This window comes from Cricetulus griseus, chromosome X (assembly GCF_003668045.3).
Source record: "Cricetulus griseus strain 17A/GY chromosome X, alternate assembly CriGri-PICRH-1.0, whole genome shotgun sequence".
In the NCBI taxonomy this organism is placed as follows: Eukaryota; Metazoa; Chordata; class Mammalia; order Rodentia; family Cricetidae; genus Cricetulus; species Cricetulus griseus.
The window spans coordinates 120,711,344-120,728,480 of record NC_048604.1 but is presented as its reverse complement, the minus strand read 5'-3'; the positions used below and the strand labels follow the sequence as shown (position 1 = coordinate 120,728,480).

Sequence of the window (17,137 nt, the reverse complement as noted above, 5' to 3'; positions counted from 1 at the left end):
GTTTTATTGCAACTCAGCCACATAGATATGGTTGATCTTTAGATTCCAGCCTTTCTTGTGACCAAGTTGATACTTCATAGCCCAAAGCCTCCACCATAAGTCATATTATTAGACTATCCACTATGCTGAAAGGCTTCATGTAAACAAAAACATTCTTCTCTAGCAGGAAATTTCAAAGATTTAAAGATAACCTTTGGGGAATGGCGATGTCAAGTGTACATCTCTCTCCTTGGGTGAGTTTAACTCTTTAATTCACAGGGCCCAAATACCCAAAACTAAACAGTTTAGACATTTTGTAAGACTCACAGGAATGTACTGAGTTTCAGTACTAAGTAAGTAAATAAATAAATACATAACTCAGTGGACTCTACAATATGAGCAAAGGGACACCAGGTGCCCTATAATTGATATAATCATCCAACATTGTACAGTTAATTTTCCAGTGTGGTTTGATATTTCATCAATTATAGCTGCTGATCATTGAGTGATATCTGATTAAAATCTCTTCTTGAACACTGTGGGCTGTGTTTTATTTTGTCTTTGCAGAAAGGTAAGATGAACACTGGAAAAACGAAGTAGATTAGATGATTCAACTGTGGACTCATAAAAATTACTGGAAGAATAAATTACAGCTAAGTGCTTGACATGTACTTGAATTTTATACTGATTACAAAGAAATCACAGAAAATACTGTTCCATATGTAATACAGAAAAAATGCCAAACAATTTAATTTAGAGCTTGTTATTCCTGTCGTGACAGTGTCATTTCTGTAAACATTGACAGGAACATCATGGAAGTTATGTGCTACTGTTTTCCAAGACTGAACACAGAATATGATCCTGATTTGAGTAGATGCTCCAGATCTATATTCATTTCTTAATTTAGCTTTAACTATATCTCTTCACAATGTACAGATAGAGGTATCCAAAAGCACAATATGTAGTAAATGTCGACTTCCAAAAGCAAAAAGACATACAGATTGATTTAAAAGAATTTAATTGCAGTTCAAAACCCACACAAAAGCCTTAGTTTAGGTTTAATTGCTCTATGCCATGTATATTCTCTTTTACAAGAAAAGCACAATACAATGACAAAGCAGAGGACCCCTGATGCTGTGTGGCTTGGCAAAGGGATAAAGGAATATAACATTCACCAACACTGTATTCGTATCTCTTTGAACTCGTTATCTATCTTTTGCAATTTCCCTTGTCAGCAATATTCTGTCTATATGATGACAAAATGTTGCCAATAAAAAGTAACACTGCTAAGCTGGAGAGATGTCTCAGTAATTTAGCACACTAGCTGCTGTTTTAAAGAATGTGGATTGGAGTCCCAGCACTGACATGGTGTCTCACAGCCATTTGCAACACCAGCTCCAGGAGATGGACACATAAAATACACTATTTTACAAGGCTGTCAGTGTTAGACCCCCGAAAACTCAAGTATCCAGGGTCCCAGGCCACGTTCTCGGTCACCCCAATCACCAGGTGAATTCAAGAGCTTGCTGCAAACTGCATGAGGCTTTATTGTAATTTCATGAGCTAACCCCATGTTAGCTCAGATCTTTTACCCACCCGCCATGGCGGATGGCTAGAAAAGACGGCTCCTAGGGTCTCCCGAAAGATCTTATAGGGCAGCGTAAGGGGAGTGTCTAGGGGTACACACAGGCTTATGATTGGTGTGCTTCCAGGCTTGGAGGGCTTGCCCTGTGTTGATTGGTCAACTGGTTGTTATGGCCCATAGGCCCTCCCAGGGTGGTTGCTATGCTCTCTACGTCATTGCTGTGTGCTTGTCCGTAAAGCACACCCAGGGTTGTAAAGCATAGCGCCACCAGCTAACTTCCGATTGGTTCCTTGTCATGAGGCAAGCATCTGACTTTCTAGTGACTAACTTCTGATGGGTTCCTTGTCACAAGACAGGCATCTGACCTCTAAGTGACCAAGGCAGGTTTATGGCAAGCCCGTGTTCGGCTGTTATTGGTCCCTTCAGTCAGGATATTAATTGAGGCAGAGTACAAGGGAGGGACTCTGAGCCTCATCTCTGCATCTAATACATTCTCTTGGACTCTCCTTCTACCCTAGCAGTAAGAAAGAGACTTGGTACTCACAGAAGATGATGTCAGCTGCAGGAACAGATAATTTTTGAATTCACAGTCTTAATAACATTTAACGTGATTCCCTCAAACTGACATTGTACCATAGTCTAATAGAGCAGCAGGCACATTTTCTTCACATGTAAGAATGGAGCCAGGTTACTTCCACATTTTAATGTTTCATTATAATTTCATCATATTTAATATGTGGCCTGCAAGAGTTCTACAAGAAGAAAGCAAAATAGGAAGAGATTTTATCATCAGATCTGAAAGCTGTTTTGCATTGTTTCTGTATACTTTTCATCAGTCACAGAAGCATTCTAACTAATGAGGGTGGGGCCTGATATTTAACTGTGTATAGAAGAAAGAAGGTGGGTTGACTGACTAGTTTTCGTCAGTTTGACACAAGCTAGTGTAACTGAGAGGAGGATGCCTCAATTGAGAAAATACCTCAATAAGATAAAACTATAGGCAGACCTATTGAACATTTTATTAATTGGTGATTGTTGTGGGAGGGTCCAGCCCCATTGTGGCTGGTGGCATCCTTGGGCTGGTGGTCCTGGGTCCTAAAAGAAAGCTGACTAAGCAAACCATGATGAGCAAACCAGTAAGAAGCACCTCTCCATGGCCTCTGCATCAGCTACTGCCTCCAGGTTCCTGCCCTGTTTGAGTTCCTGTTCTGACTTCCTTTGATGATAAACAGTGATATGGAAGTGTAAGCCAAATAAACCCTTTCCTCCCCATGATGCTTTAGTCATAGTGTTTTATCACAACTACAGTGACTCGAACTAGGACAGTGATCAACATAGAGCCAAGGCTTCATTGCTCTAGTACTTTCTAATTCTTGTTCTTGGGATCATTATTGTACAGATTCTCACAATCAAAGCTATTCCTTATGATTTGTCTCTAAATTGCTCCATGGATTCAAGTGTGGAAGGCTTGGCCCCAAATAAATCTCTGGGTGGTTAATGTGTCATGAAACCACTGGATTAATCTATTTGTGGATTCATAACATAATAGGATATTGGGTGGTGGTAGAAAGTTTAGGGGGTAAGGACTAGATATATACAGGGACTAAATTATTGAGGGTCTTTGCTTCAAGGAGACAGATTGTCCCTGGCTCCTTTCTACCTCTCTGTTTTCTGTTCACATGTAATGAACAATTTTTCTTTCTACCACAAGTTCTCTGACAAGTAGCCCTACCTCATCATTAGCCAAAAAGCCATGGAGTCAGTGTCCATGCTCTGAAATGCCTCACGTTGTGAACCAAATAAATTATCCTTTTTAAAGTTGATTTTCTCAATTATCTTGCCACCAAAGTGGGTAGCTCACTAATTAATATTGCTTCAATTAATTAATATTCCCAGTTTGGCAGGCTCCAGAATCACTTTGGAGGCAAGCTTCCAGGCATACATTTGAGGGATTATTTACTTTATATCCACCTCTGGGAATGTCTGAGAGGGATTATCTTGATTGGATTAATTGCCATGGGGCATTTCATCATAAAAGGAGGTTTGATTATGTCAAGGCCTTCGATCCCAAGCTGCATAAAAAGGAGGAAGCTAACTAAGCACAAGCATTCCTTGTTCTGTACTTCCTGACTGTTAATGGAATGTGACCCAGACTCCTGCCAGAACTTGAGTTGTGAGCCAACATAAACACTTTCTCCCTTAAATTGTTTTTGTCGAGACTTTCCCTCACAATGACAGAAAAAGTAACTAAGATAGACATTTTCTTTAGCACTGAACAGTTGTGCCTCCCTCTACACAGCATTAGGTAGTCTGGTTGATCTGCCACACATGAAAACACAGAAACATGAAGCATGTAGACATTCAACTGATGCCCCCAACTTGTGTCTCAGATAATAGGCAGCATCAAAGTTAAAAGCCCAAGTAAGGAAGCCTTTCAGGTGACCTTAGCCCCAGTCACCATCTGATTATAACCAAACCAATGATGACATTTTAACAGTGATTTTTCTGAATTCTGTTACAGTGTGTTTATATGATACATTTTTTAACATTTGAAATTCAGTATGTAGCCATTATAGATAGCTTTGAGAGACCAGCAAGGTAAAAAGGAAACAAAATATCCTAAATATCATGAATTCTGAGCCTTACCAGAGATAAGCCTGATAGGGATTAAATTTGGAAGTATATAAATGCATGCTTAGAGTCTCCATCCAGTAATTGATGGAGCCAGATGCAGAGATCCCCAACCAAACACCAGGCTGAGTGTCAGGAATCCAATCAAAGAGAGGAAGGAGGGAATATATGAGCAAGGGAGATCAAGATCATGATGAAGAAATCTACAGAGATAGCTGAACCAAGCTCATGGAAATTCATGAACCCTAGACTGACAGATGTGGAGCCTCCATGGGACTGAACTAGGCATGCTGTATGTGGGAGAGAGTTGTGAAGCTTAGACTACCTGTGAGGGGCCCCTGGTGGTAGGAACAGGATCAATCCCTGGTGAATGAGCTAGCTTATTGGAGCCCAGTCCCTATGGTGGGGTGCCATGTTCAGCATTAAGACATGGGAAATGAAATTCAAAAACTAAATAAATTTTAAAAACAACAACAAAAATCCAAATGCATCCTTTTGAATTCTAAAAACCATATTGATGAGAGCATCCCATGTGTATTACATGGTTTCCTATCTTCATCAGTGAAAGAAGAGTGGTGCTTTAAAATGAGGTTTGCAAATTCTTTGATAGTGTTTTCATGGAGAGGCACAATCAAATAGCATTCTCTGTGATGTGGGGCAGCCTTACTGTTTGAACAGGATACTAAGTGGTTTCTGAGAGTAGACCAGAAAAACCTTCACTTTTGGGAACTCTGCTCTTTGAATTTAGATCTGTGTTGTTAGGAAGCTCAAGCCATGCAGCAAAGCCACATATAAGCACTTGGATGAAGTCTCTAACTGACATTTTCAGCAAATAGTAGTGACCATAGTCAGAAGCCTAAGTAAGGATGCTTTTCAACTTACTTTGGCTCAACTACCATTTGACTGTAACTGCAAAGGATATCTTAACTGAAATCTATCATCAGCCCCCAGAAAGATGATGATGATGATGATGATGATGATGATGATGATGATGGTAAGTAATAGTAAAGTAGCAGTGTAGTAGTGATGGTGGTGGTGGTCTCTGAGATATTTTTGCCTTCAACTATGTTTAGAAAGATTTATTATGCAGTTATAGATATGACAATGAGAGAGAATGCCATGAAAAAAATTCTCAGTTTCCTCATATTTCTCTATGCACCAATGAACTTTTAATGGATAATAGTTTTTGTACATGGGATCTAGGAAACAGGGTAAAATTATATTTCAGACATCTGGGCCTTGAAGTCCAGCTCATCTACCAGTGGCAGAAAGAGAGTTTCTCTGTGTGGTCTCCAAAAGTGTCACCCTGAAGAAAATAATATTTGAACTGCAAAATGTATGTTCTCTGAGACATATGGAAAATGTTAATGAATCAAATTTTTTGGAAAAGTTTGACATTTTAATAATAAGCCAGCAAAGTAAAATTATATGTGGACAATAGAAAAACAGGTTCTAGAGGTTATAATTCTCACACCTGAAAAGAGATGGCTCCCCTTAAGTCATTTATTATCTCTGAGTATTTTTTTATTGGCTGACAAATATTGGTAACATACCAACCTCACAGGGTTCCTTCAGAGAATAATTGACATAGTGATATAATTCACTGAGACCAAGGTTTGGAAAAGTCAACTGAACATTAGACAAATAGATTATGTGAGACGTCACTTCTATCTGCAGAATCTTATTGAGAGGAAATATCAGATTAGTTCACAAATGATATCTGATAGGTTGTACTTGGTAATGATTCAGCATTATTAATGTGATTAATTTCCTTTCCTTTTGAGAATGCATACTAATATAGTAACCTTGAAAAAACACTTATTGCATTTCCTTATGTGTAAAGTGGAGAAGTCAAAGGTTTTACTGAATGAAACACTTTAGGCATATAAAGTTCTACTGGTTTTATGAGCAAGGATGGTTGCAAACGGGTGACTCATAGAACCAGGACGTGTTCAAGAACAGCTCCTCTCACTACATGTACATTCAAATGACATGGAGAGCAATTAATTGGTTATAGTCCCTTTCTGTCTTTTTGAATATGGACTAAACAATTGACCATTTGCAATTCGCTGACCAGTCAGGTAGGCCATGCCTACTTCTTGTTCAAGCCATAATTTTTTTCTCCCAGATTTTTTTTAGTTTTTTATTTTTTATATATTTGAATTACAAACAATATTGAGTTACATGACAATCTCAGTTCCCTTCTCCCTCGATTCATGCCCTACCACGCCCCCAACTAAAATCTTACAGATCATATATCCTTTCTTTTAATCTACACCTGACTCAAACTTTCTGCTTCTTCATGACCTCTGCATCCTTCTTTTTCTTCCCTTCTCATTCTCGTAGCCTCCTTCCCCCTCTTCCCATGTTCTCAATTTGCTTAGGGGATGGTGACCCTTTCCTCTTCTCCAGGGGACAAAGTTTGTCTCCTTTAGGGTCCTCCTTGTTTACTAGTTTCTCTGGCAGTGTGGATTGTAGTATGGTAATCCCTTACTATATGTTTAAAATCCACATATGAGTGAGTACATATCATGTTTGGCTTTTTGTGATTGGGTTACCTCGATCAGAATGGTTCTTCAAGTTCCATCCATTTTCCTGCAAATTTCAAGATTCCATTATTTTTTTTCTTCTGCTGAGTAGTATTCCATTGTGTAAATGTACCACATTTTCTCCATCCATTCTTCTGTTGAGGGACATCTAGGCTGCTTCCAGTTTGTGGCTATTACAGATAGTGCTGCTATGAACATCATTGAACAGAGGTCTTTGTTGTATGAATGTGCTTCTTTTGGGTATATGCTTAGGAGTGGAATTGCTGGATCGTGTGGTAGACTCATTCTCATTTTCTGGAGGAGTCACCATGCTGATTTCCAAAGTGGCTGTAGAAATTGGCACTCCCACCAGCCGGGGAGAAGTGTTCCTCTTTCTCCACATCCTCTCCAGCATAAACTGTCATTGGTGTTTTTGATTTTAGCCATTCTGACAGGAGTAAGATGGTATCTCAGAGTTGTTTTGATTTGCATTTTTCTGATGGCTAAGGATGTTGACCAATTTCTTATGTGTGTTTCAGCCATTTTAGATTCCTCTATTGAGAATTGTCTATTTAGATTTGTACCCCATTTTTAATTGGATTATTTGGTGTTTTCGGGAATAGCTTCTTGATTTCTTTGTATATTTTGGAGATCAGCCCTCTGTCAGATGTGGGGGTTGGTGAATATCTTTTTCCAGTCTGTGGACTGTAGTTTTGTCTTGCTGACTGTGTCCTTTGCTTTACAGAAGCTTCGCAGTTTCAGGAGGTCCCATTTATTAATTGTTGATCTCAGTGTCTGTGCTACTAATGTTACGTTCAGGAAGCTGTCTCTTGTACCAATTAATTCAAGGGTACTTCCCACTTTATCTTCAAATAGGTTCAATGTGGCTAGGTTTATGTTGAGGTCTTTGATCCATTTTGACTTAAGTTTTGTGCAGGGCGAAAGGCTTGGGTCTCTCTGTAGTCTTCTACATGTTTGCATCCAGTTATGCCAGCACCATTTGTTGAAGATGTTCTCTTTTTTCAGCCTATATATTTGGATTGTTTGTCAAAAATCAGGTGTTCATAGGTGTGTGGGTTAATATCAGGGTTTTCAACTCTATTCCATTGGTCTACCTGTCTATTTTTGTGCTAATACCAAGCTGTTTTCAGGACTATAGCTCCGTAATAGAGCTTGAAGTCACGGATGGTGATGCCTCCAGAAGTTCCTTTATTGTACAGTGTTGTTTTGGCTATTCTGGGTCTTTTGTTTCTCCATATTTTTATTTGAATTAGAAACAAGATTGTTTTACATGACAACCCCAGTTTCCTTCTCCCTCCAGTCCTCCTCTACCAACCCCCCCAATTAAAACCCTACCTATCACATATCCTTTCTGCTCCCCCCAGATGGTGAGGCCTTCCATAGGGTGTCATCAGAGTCTATCATATCCTTTGGGATAGGGTCTAGGCCCACCCCTGTGTGTCTTGGCTCAGGGAATATTCCTCTATGTGGATTGGGCTCCCAAAGTCCACACCAATGCTAGGGATAAATACTGAACTACTACAGGAGGTCCCATAGATTTCTTAGGTTTCTTCAATGAAATCCATGTTCCTAGGTTCTGGATCAGTCCCATGCTGATATCCCAGCTATCAGTCTGGGGAGCAAGATTTCCCTGATGTTCAAGTCAGTTTTTTCTGTGGAGTTCACCAGCCTTGTCTGGATCCCTTTGTTCTCAGTCTTAAATGAGGTATCCATATTAGCCTTATCACCTCCAAGTCTCAGAGGAGGAAGAAGGAAACTTATACCCAGACAATGGAGAGGATTGTTGTGAAATTTGGTCTTCTAGATGGGGCATAATTAACACAGTTATGAACTGACAGCAGCTGTATTCACCTTTACAAAGCCTATATAAAACCAAACCAGTCAAAATTCCTTCATAGATGATGTAGACTATCTGGATTCTCCACCACTTGCCTGCAAGAGGACAGTTTAATTCTTATCACATTTGCCCCAAACATGAGCATACAAAGTTTGTAAAATAAAGACAAACCAATAAACAAAAAAAACACTACTAGAGTTTCAATCACATATTCACCCTCACACATTGACATTTGGAGATTTCAATACTTCACTCTCATCAATAGACAGGTCATCCAGACAAAAACTAAATAGAGAAATACTAGAGCTTACTGAAGCTATAAAGTAAATGGACCCAACAGATATTTACAGGACAGTTCACCAAAACACAAAAGAATATAACTTCTTCTTAGCACTTGATAGAACTTTTTCCACAATTAAAGACATACTCATAAAGCAAGTCTCAACAGATACAAAAAAATTGAATTAACTCCCTGCATTCTATCTGACCACCATGGATTAAATTTGGATAACAATAATAACAGAAAATTTAAAAACTCATTGAAAATAAACAACTCTCTACTGAATGAAAAATAAGTCAAGGCAGAAAATGAGAGAGATATCAAAGACTTTCTAGAATTAAATGAAAATGAACATGCAACAAACTAAAAATTATGGGTCATAATGAAGGTTGTTTTAAGGGTCAAATTCATATTACTAAGTGTCTACATTTAAAAATTGAGGAGATCACATACTAGCAACTTAACAGCACACTTGAAATTTCTATAACTAAAAACATAAACCAAAGAGGTGGTAGACAGAAGAAATAATTAAAATTATGATTAAAATCAATAAAATAGAAACAAAAAACAAAGAAACAAAGAGTTGGTTCTTTGAGAAAACAAGATTGACAAATCCTTACCCAAATTAACTAAGAGACACAGGGAGAAAATTCACAAAATAACAAAGACAGAAATGAAAAGAGGATCATAACAACAGACTGAGGAATTTCAGATAATCTTAAAGATATACTTTAAATAAAACCTGTACTGCATCAAACTGGAAAAACCTAAAGGAATTGGATATTTTTCTCTACATACCACTTACCAAAGTAAAATCAAGATGAGATAAGCAATTTAAACAGACATATAACCCCCAGGTAAATAGAAGTAAGAATTTTCCAAACAAAAAAGAAATGCCTAGGGTCAGATGATTTTAAATCAGAACTCTTAACAGTTTTTCAAATTATTACACAAAATAGAAACAGTCCATTTTACAGTGCCACAGTCACCCTGACACCCAAACCACATAAAGAGCCAACAAAAAAGAGAATTACAAACACATTGACACATTTTCCTTATGAATGAGTTGCAAAAATACTCAATACTTACAAATAAAATCCAAGAATACATCAAAAAGATCATCCACCATGATAAAGTAGACTTGGAGATACAGGGATTGTTCAACATACAAAAATCATTAATTGTAACTAAAAGAAAAAAATCACATGATCATCTCATGAGATGCAGAAAAAGGACTTTGAGAAAATATAGCAACCCTTCATGAGAAAAGTCCTGGAGACTTTTATATGATTATATGATTATATGACCAAGGGGGTTCAAGATCATGACAGGGAAACCCACAGAGACAGCTGACCCAAGCTTGTCAGCTCATGGACTCTAGACCCACAGCTTAAAAGCCTGAAAGGGAACAAAATAGGCCCTCTGCATGTGGGTGACAATTGTACAATCTCCTCTTCTTTCCCCTCTACTCTTTAGCAATACAAGGGACAAATTTAAACATAATTAAGGCAGATTACAGCAAGCCTATAGCCAACATTTATTTCAATGGAAAAACTCAAATCAATTCTTCTAAAATAAAAAACAAGTCAAGGTTGTCCACTTTCTCCATACTTACTCAATATAATAATTGAAGTCTTAGCTAGAACAATAAGGCAACTACAGGAGATCAAGGGGATGTAAATAGAAATGGAAAAAAGTATGTTTATTTGTAGATGGTATACATGAATGAGCAAAAAAATGGCACTAGATAAATACTACAGCAGATAAAAATGTTAAGCAAAGCAACAGGATACAAATTTGACTTGTAAAAATCAGTAGTTCTCTTACTTTAGAAAATTGAACTGAGAAAGAAATCAGGAAAACAACACCTTTCACAATAGCATCAGGTAATAGAAAATATCTTGAGTATCTCTAACCAAGCACGTGAAAGACTTGTATGATTAAAAACTTGAAGTTTTTGAAGAAAGAAATTGAAGAAAATATCAGAAGATGTAAAGATCTCCCATGCTCATGTATTGGTAGGGCTAACATAGTAAAAATGACCATGCTACCCAAAGCAATCTCAATCAATGCAAACCTCATCAAAATTCCAACACAATTCTTCACAGACCTTGAAAGGAAAATTCTTAACTTTGTATGGAAAAACAAAAAAATCACAGGATAATGAAAACAATCTTGGAAAACAAAAGAACTGCTAGAGGTTTCAACAACTCCATTTTCAAGATAGACTACACAGCTATAACAATAAAAATAGCATGGTACTGGCTCAAGAAACACCAGTAGATCAAAAAATCCACAGTTATGGACACCTGATTTTTAATAAAGAGGCCAGAAATACACAATAGAAAAAAAGACAGCATCATCAGCAACTGGGTGACAGCATATAGATGAATGCAGATAGATCCATTCTTATCACTGTGGATAAAATTCAAGTCCAAGTAAATCAAAGACACCAACATAAAACCAGATACATTGAACCTGATAAAAGAAATCTGGGAAATACAGACACAGAAAGACAAACATGGTATGTACTCACCCATAAGTAGATATTAGATGTAAAGCAAAGGCTAACCAGGCTACAGTCTTCAGCCACAGAGAAGCTAGATGACAAGGAACATCCTAAGAGGGACACATGGATCTCTCTCGGATGAGGAAATAGATGAGATATCCAGGATAAACTGGGCATGAAATGTGGAACTATGGGAGAGGGAATGGGGGAATGGGAGGGTGCAGGAATGGGAACATGGGGGATAAGGATGGTCCAGTTGGGAGTGGGATGATGAAAGACAGTAATGAAACAGATATCTTAATAGAAGGGGCCATTAAGGAGTAAGGGAAAAATCAGGTGCCAGAGAAACTCCTAGGAATCCACAAGGGTAACCAGGCTAAGATTCCTAGCAATAGAGCTGAGGGTGCCTGAACTGGCCTTTCCCTGTAATCAGATGGAAGACTACCCTAACTGTCATCACAGAGCCTTCATCCATTAACTGATGGAAGCAGCTGCAGTGATAAACAGCCAAGCACTGGGCTCCAGGGGTCCAGTTGAAGAGAGGGAGAATGAATTATATGACCAAGGAGGTTCAAGATCATGACAGGGAAACCCACAGAGACAGCAGTCCCAAGCTTGTCAGCTCATGGACTCTAGACCCACAGCTGAAAAGCCTGAAAGGGACCGAAATAGGCCTTCTGCATGTGGGTGACAATTGTGTAACTCCCATCTCCTTTCCCCTCCCCTGTGCTTTGCCCTCTCTTCCTTGTCATTCCCACTTCTTCTCCTCCTTTTTTCTTCCCCATCCTCCTCCTTTCCCTCCTCCCACTCCTCCTTTCTTCTCTTTCTCCTCTCCCTACTCATTTCCTTGTTTCTCCTTCATTCCCCTTTCCTCCTCCTCTCCTTTACCTTCTCTTCTCTTTTGTTCTCCCGTGCCTTCTTGTCCTTTCTTTCTCTTCACCCTCCCTCCTTATTGCCTTGCTTCATTTTCCCCTCCTTTTCTCATCCTCTCCTTCAGAGCTAGCCTCAAGATAAGGGGTCTAAGCATGCCTAAATCCCTGGATTTTCTCATCCTGAGAGCAGCAGGAGTTTGTTTGTCCCACCCCCTTGCCCATATGCCAGCAGACCCCAAGCATTTGTTTTCTGTGGACATGCTCCAATGCCCATAGCAACTGACAAGCTCATGGATCTCCAAGGCTACTTACCTGACATCTGAAACAGCCAAAACTGGACTTCAGATGACATTATGAAGTTTCTTTCTCTGGCCCCTGTAGCCTCTGAATGTACAAATGAAGTACCCTCGATGTTCTTACCCCAACCAACAACATACCATCACATAGACCCAACAGGCCATTCTTCCTAGGGTAGAAATATCCCTTGGCCCCTGCTAATAAATGAGCTGTCCACTGACACAGCCTCCAGTGTGTCTTTTTCCCCCTGTTGTCCTCATGAAAACTGAGGTTCCTTCTTTTTCCCTGCCCATGCTCAGATTATTTCCCCACCTAACCATGAAGGAACGAAGTCAGGGCTCAAACCCAGCACTCTCCCTCCTCCCCATCCTCCTCTTTCTCACCCACTCCTCTCTTCTCTCCCTCTCCTTCTTCTCCCAGTGCTTCTTCCAAACTTTCTCCTACTCTTCTTCTTCCTTGTCTTCCTTCTCCTGCATCACTTTTCTCTGCCTTGCCCTGTTCTTTTCAGCCTCTTCCTCCTATTGTTTCCTCTCCTCCCTCTCTATTCCTTAACCCCTTCTTGTTCTCCTTTTACCCTTCTCACCTTTCCTTCTCCACCCCTTCCTTTCTCTATTCCCCTCGTTTCCCTCCTCCTTCCCCTCCTACAGTTTCTCCTCGTCTCTTTCTCCCCCCTTTTCCTATCCTCCTCCTCCCCTCCTTCTTGTTCTTCCCCATATCTTTCTCTTACCCCTCTCTTCTCCTCCACCTTCTCCTAGCCCTCCTTTTTCCAATCTTTCTACTCCTCCTCCTCCTTTCCTTCTCCTCCCCCTTGCCCCTTCTCATCTTCCACCTTCTATTCTTTTCCTCGTCTACCACTCCTCCCTCTTTCCTCCTCCCTCTTTCCTTTATCCTTCCTCCTCCACTGTTCTTCCTCCTCCTTCCTCCTCCCCCTTTCCTTCTCCTCCACCCCTTTCTCTATCCTTTTCCTTTCTCTCCTTCTTTCTTCTATCCTCCTCTCCCTCATCTTCTCTTCCTCCTCTTTTTCTTCTCCCCTACTGTCCTCTCTTTCCTCATTGCTCTTTTTATCTGTTACCTTACCATCTTCTTCTCCCCTTCTCCTCCCACTCCTTTTCCTCCTCTTCCTTCTCCATATTTCTCTTCCCTCACCCCTTTATCCTCTCCCCTTCTCCTACCTCTCCTCTCATCCTCCTTCTCCTCCCTCAACTTCTCTTCTTTCTCTCCCCTCCTCTCTCTGTTCCACCTCTTCCCCTTTCTTTCTCCAATCCTCTTATCCTTTAAATAATCTCTTCCTTCACTCTTCCCCCTCTTCTTCTCTTCCTACCCATCCTCACCTTTTCCTCCTCCTCCCTTTTCTTTTTCCTCCAACTCCTCCTGATCCTCTCCATCCTCTCTTCTCTTCCCCTTTCTTTCTCTTCATTTCCCTCCTCTTCCTTCTCACCTTCTCTGCCTTTTCTTCTTCCTTATTTTCCTTCTCCCCTCCTATTCTTTTCCTTCTACTTCTCCCTTCTTCTCCTCCCCTATCTTGTCTTCCTCCTCCATCTTCTCCTTCCCCTCCTCCACATCTCCTCTCCTTTTTGATCCTCCCCTCCTCCTCTTCTCCACCTATTCATCTCCTCACACTCTATACCTCTCCCTCCTCCCTATTCCTCTCCCCTCTTTAGCTCCTACTCTTCCCTTTCTGTTTATACCCTTTTTCCCTTTCCTTCTCCTCCATCACTCCTCTTTTTTCCTCCTCCTTTCACTGTTGAAACCAAGGAATGATCCAAGGCCTGCTTAGCTATATCTTCAGTCTTTTATACATTTTTAAAAAATTTCAGATTTTTGATTATGTGCATGCACGTCTTTGGAGTATATCCATTATGTTGATCCTTTGGCACTAGGAATATCATGCAATATGAACACCTAGTAGAATTTCATGATGTGGAAGGGACAAAAGCACCAACATTCGATCAATATTGTCAAATAAGCAACACAAATTTTTAGTGAACATTTGTTTGTTGTTGAACATTTAATGTTTTTATTTCTGTTCATAACAATATGCAACCTGAAATATTAAGCCCTGGTGTACCTAGATAGTTTTCAAGAACATTAAATACACAATGTAAACAGCAAAGATAGAAATGTTTACTGTTCTATGTCATAGCAAAGTGATCTGCAGACCCTCACAGGGCTTTGAAGCAATATGCGACCGAAGCCACTTTGTAATTGCTCACATTAAACAGAGAAGTGGAATTCTCTGCTAGGTAATTAAGGAAATCTTGCATATAGCTGGACACTGACATAAGACTGTGGCTATTAAGAGACAAATAGGCCAATGTAGTCTCAATGTTCACAAATAATCGCAGGAGATGTGGAGCCCCATAAATCTGAGACATTGGAACATCTGGGTAAGCAAGGAGGATTTCAGCATACTGTGGTTTTTCAAACTGGCAGAGCAGCTGGGTACTCAGAATGTTGTTGAAATACTCTCTTATCCCATACACAAGTTCATCAACAGAATATTCTCTATTATCAGACTTTCCCTGTGATTTCACGAAAGTCACATAGTTTGCGAGAATATAATCTATATTCTTCTCAGCAGGGAGCTGGAATAACTGCTTCTGCTTGTTTACCAAGTCCCAGTCCTCAACAAGACATGCTTTTAGTACTGAAGGTAACTTCAATTCAACTTCCATTCTCATATTCACTGCCTGCATAGGCTGACCAGTGCTGACAGCCTCAGCAACATACTGGTGAGAGACGTGGGCTTCTTGGCTGGTAGCACTGCCCATTCTGCTTTTTGGAGTATTCTTCACGTGCTCTGGCACTGGCACCATAGGCATGGATCCTGGAGAGGGATCTACATGAAAGCTTTGCTCCATGGAGTGATGGCCTTCCTGCACAGAGCACGCATTTTCTCCTGTGTTACTTTCCTCACCAGTGTAGTTCCTCACTTGGAACTCAGCACTCTCCCCAGAACAAAATTTCTTCTCCATGCTCCCTTTCTTGGCAGAGTGGTGTCTCTTTTTCTTAGCATGGTGGCCTCTCTCCCCCGAGTGAATTTTCCCTGCAGAGTGGATCCTCTTGGAAGATGGGTCTTTCTCTACAGGGCGACTCTTTTTGAGAGAGCAACTTCTCTCTGCAGATAGATATTTCTCTGCACAGTGGCTTTTCTTTGGAAGCCTATCTCTTCCTGTGGGGCTATTTTGCCATGCAGAGTGTCCCCTGTCTGTTGACTGACCCTCCTCTACAGGGCTGTTTTTCTTCTGGGGTCGACTTTTCCATGTTGGGTGATCTTTCCCTGTGGAAGGTCTTTTCTCCACGGTGTAATTCCTTTCCAACAAGTGACCCTCCACTATAGGACACCTTTGGACGCGGCGACCTCTCCATGTAGGGCTATCTTCACCTGCTAAGAGTCTGTTCCATGCCAAGTTAACCCAGTCAACTGAGCTTCCCTGCTCTGCAGGGCGGCTTGTGATGGGGTGACCTCTCCCTGCAGATCGACTCTTGATTGCTGAGTAAGCCTTCTCTGCTAGGTGACTTTTCTTAGCAGGCTGACCTCTCCCTACAAGGTGATCTTTCCCTGTGGAGAGTCCTCTCTTCACAGAACGGTCTCCCTCTATCTGGCGATCTCTCTCTGTGCAGCTAAGTTTCTTAGCTGAGCGATGTTTCTCTTGAGGGTAATGGTTTTCCCAAGAGGGTCGTCTCGCATCCCAGTGAAATTTCCGAGGAGATGTACTCTTCTTAGTAGAAAGATCGTTCTTTGCAGGTTGACCTCTCTCAAAAGGGTGGCCTCTCTCGCCATAGGAATCTCTCTGACCCAAAACAACTTCCTCTGCAGAGCGAAATTTTTCTGTAAACCATCTTTTCTTGTTAAAGCAATCTCTGTGTTTAGGAAGATCTTTCTCAGCCGACAGATGCTTCTTGAATGAGAGACTTTTCTCAGAAACGCGATGCCTCTTCCCAGAGAGTTGCTTGTTGGACTCGTACTTTCTTGCAGAGGATTTTTCCCCTATAGCAGGAGTTTCTTCATTAACACAATTGTAGTCTTGTAGCACAATCTTCTCAATCAACGGTGTCTTAAGCATAACGTAATACTTCTTAGCTACATGTAGTCTCGTTCTCATGCCACACTTCTCAGTGGAGGGATTTTTCTCTACTATGCAGGATTTCTCATCTGAGCAACCTCTCTCCACTGAGAGGCAATTTGTGGCTGGACAGCCCCATGGTGTTCCTGTAAGAGGTGACTGAATATTTGTTGTCTCGGCTGACGTCTGTTCTGTGGAGCTATTTGTCACCTCCATGTCGAGCCTGTTGATTGGTGTCAGCTGCATGAAGTCATCACTTTCAGCAACATGCTGCTCACCAACATGAGAACTTTCATTAACGGAACTCATTGAAGCAATCTTCTGGCTTTATCTTCAAAGAACAAATGAATTCCCAGATTTCCTGTGATTGTCTGGAAAAAATGCCTGGGAACACATCCCAGAAGTCTGTAGTCTCTATTAGTTCTACAACCAGGATCCAATTTCCTGGTTGTCTATCAAATTTAGCTCATTTTAAGGACGCCAGAGGAGTAAGAGTGAGGAGCTCCACTACTGCACGTCCAACCGCCAGCG

General features: G+C 40.6%; 1 protein-coding gene across 1 annotated transcript; it reads right to left on the bottom strand.

Moving 5' to 3' along the window:
• Nucleotides 1–14,701: 14,701 nt before the first annotated feature.
• On the bottom strand, nucleotides 14,702–15,217 carry LOC113837746 (mortality factor 4-like protein 2). Its single transcript, XM_027433186.1, has one exon. The coding sequence runs from the start codon at nucleotides 15,212–15,214 to the stop codon at nucleotides 14,702–14,704; it is 513 nt and encodes a 170-aa protein (XP_027288987.1). The 5' UTR covers nucleotides 15,215–15,217.
• Nucleotides 15,218–17,137: the final 1,920 nt, after the last annotated feature.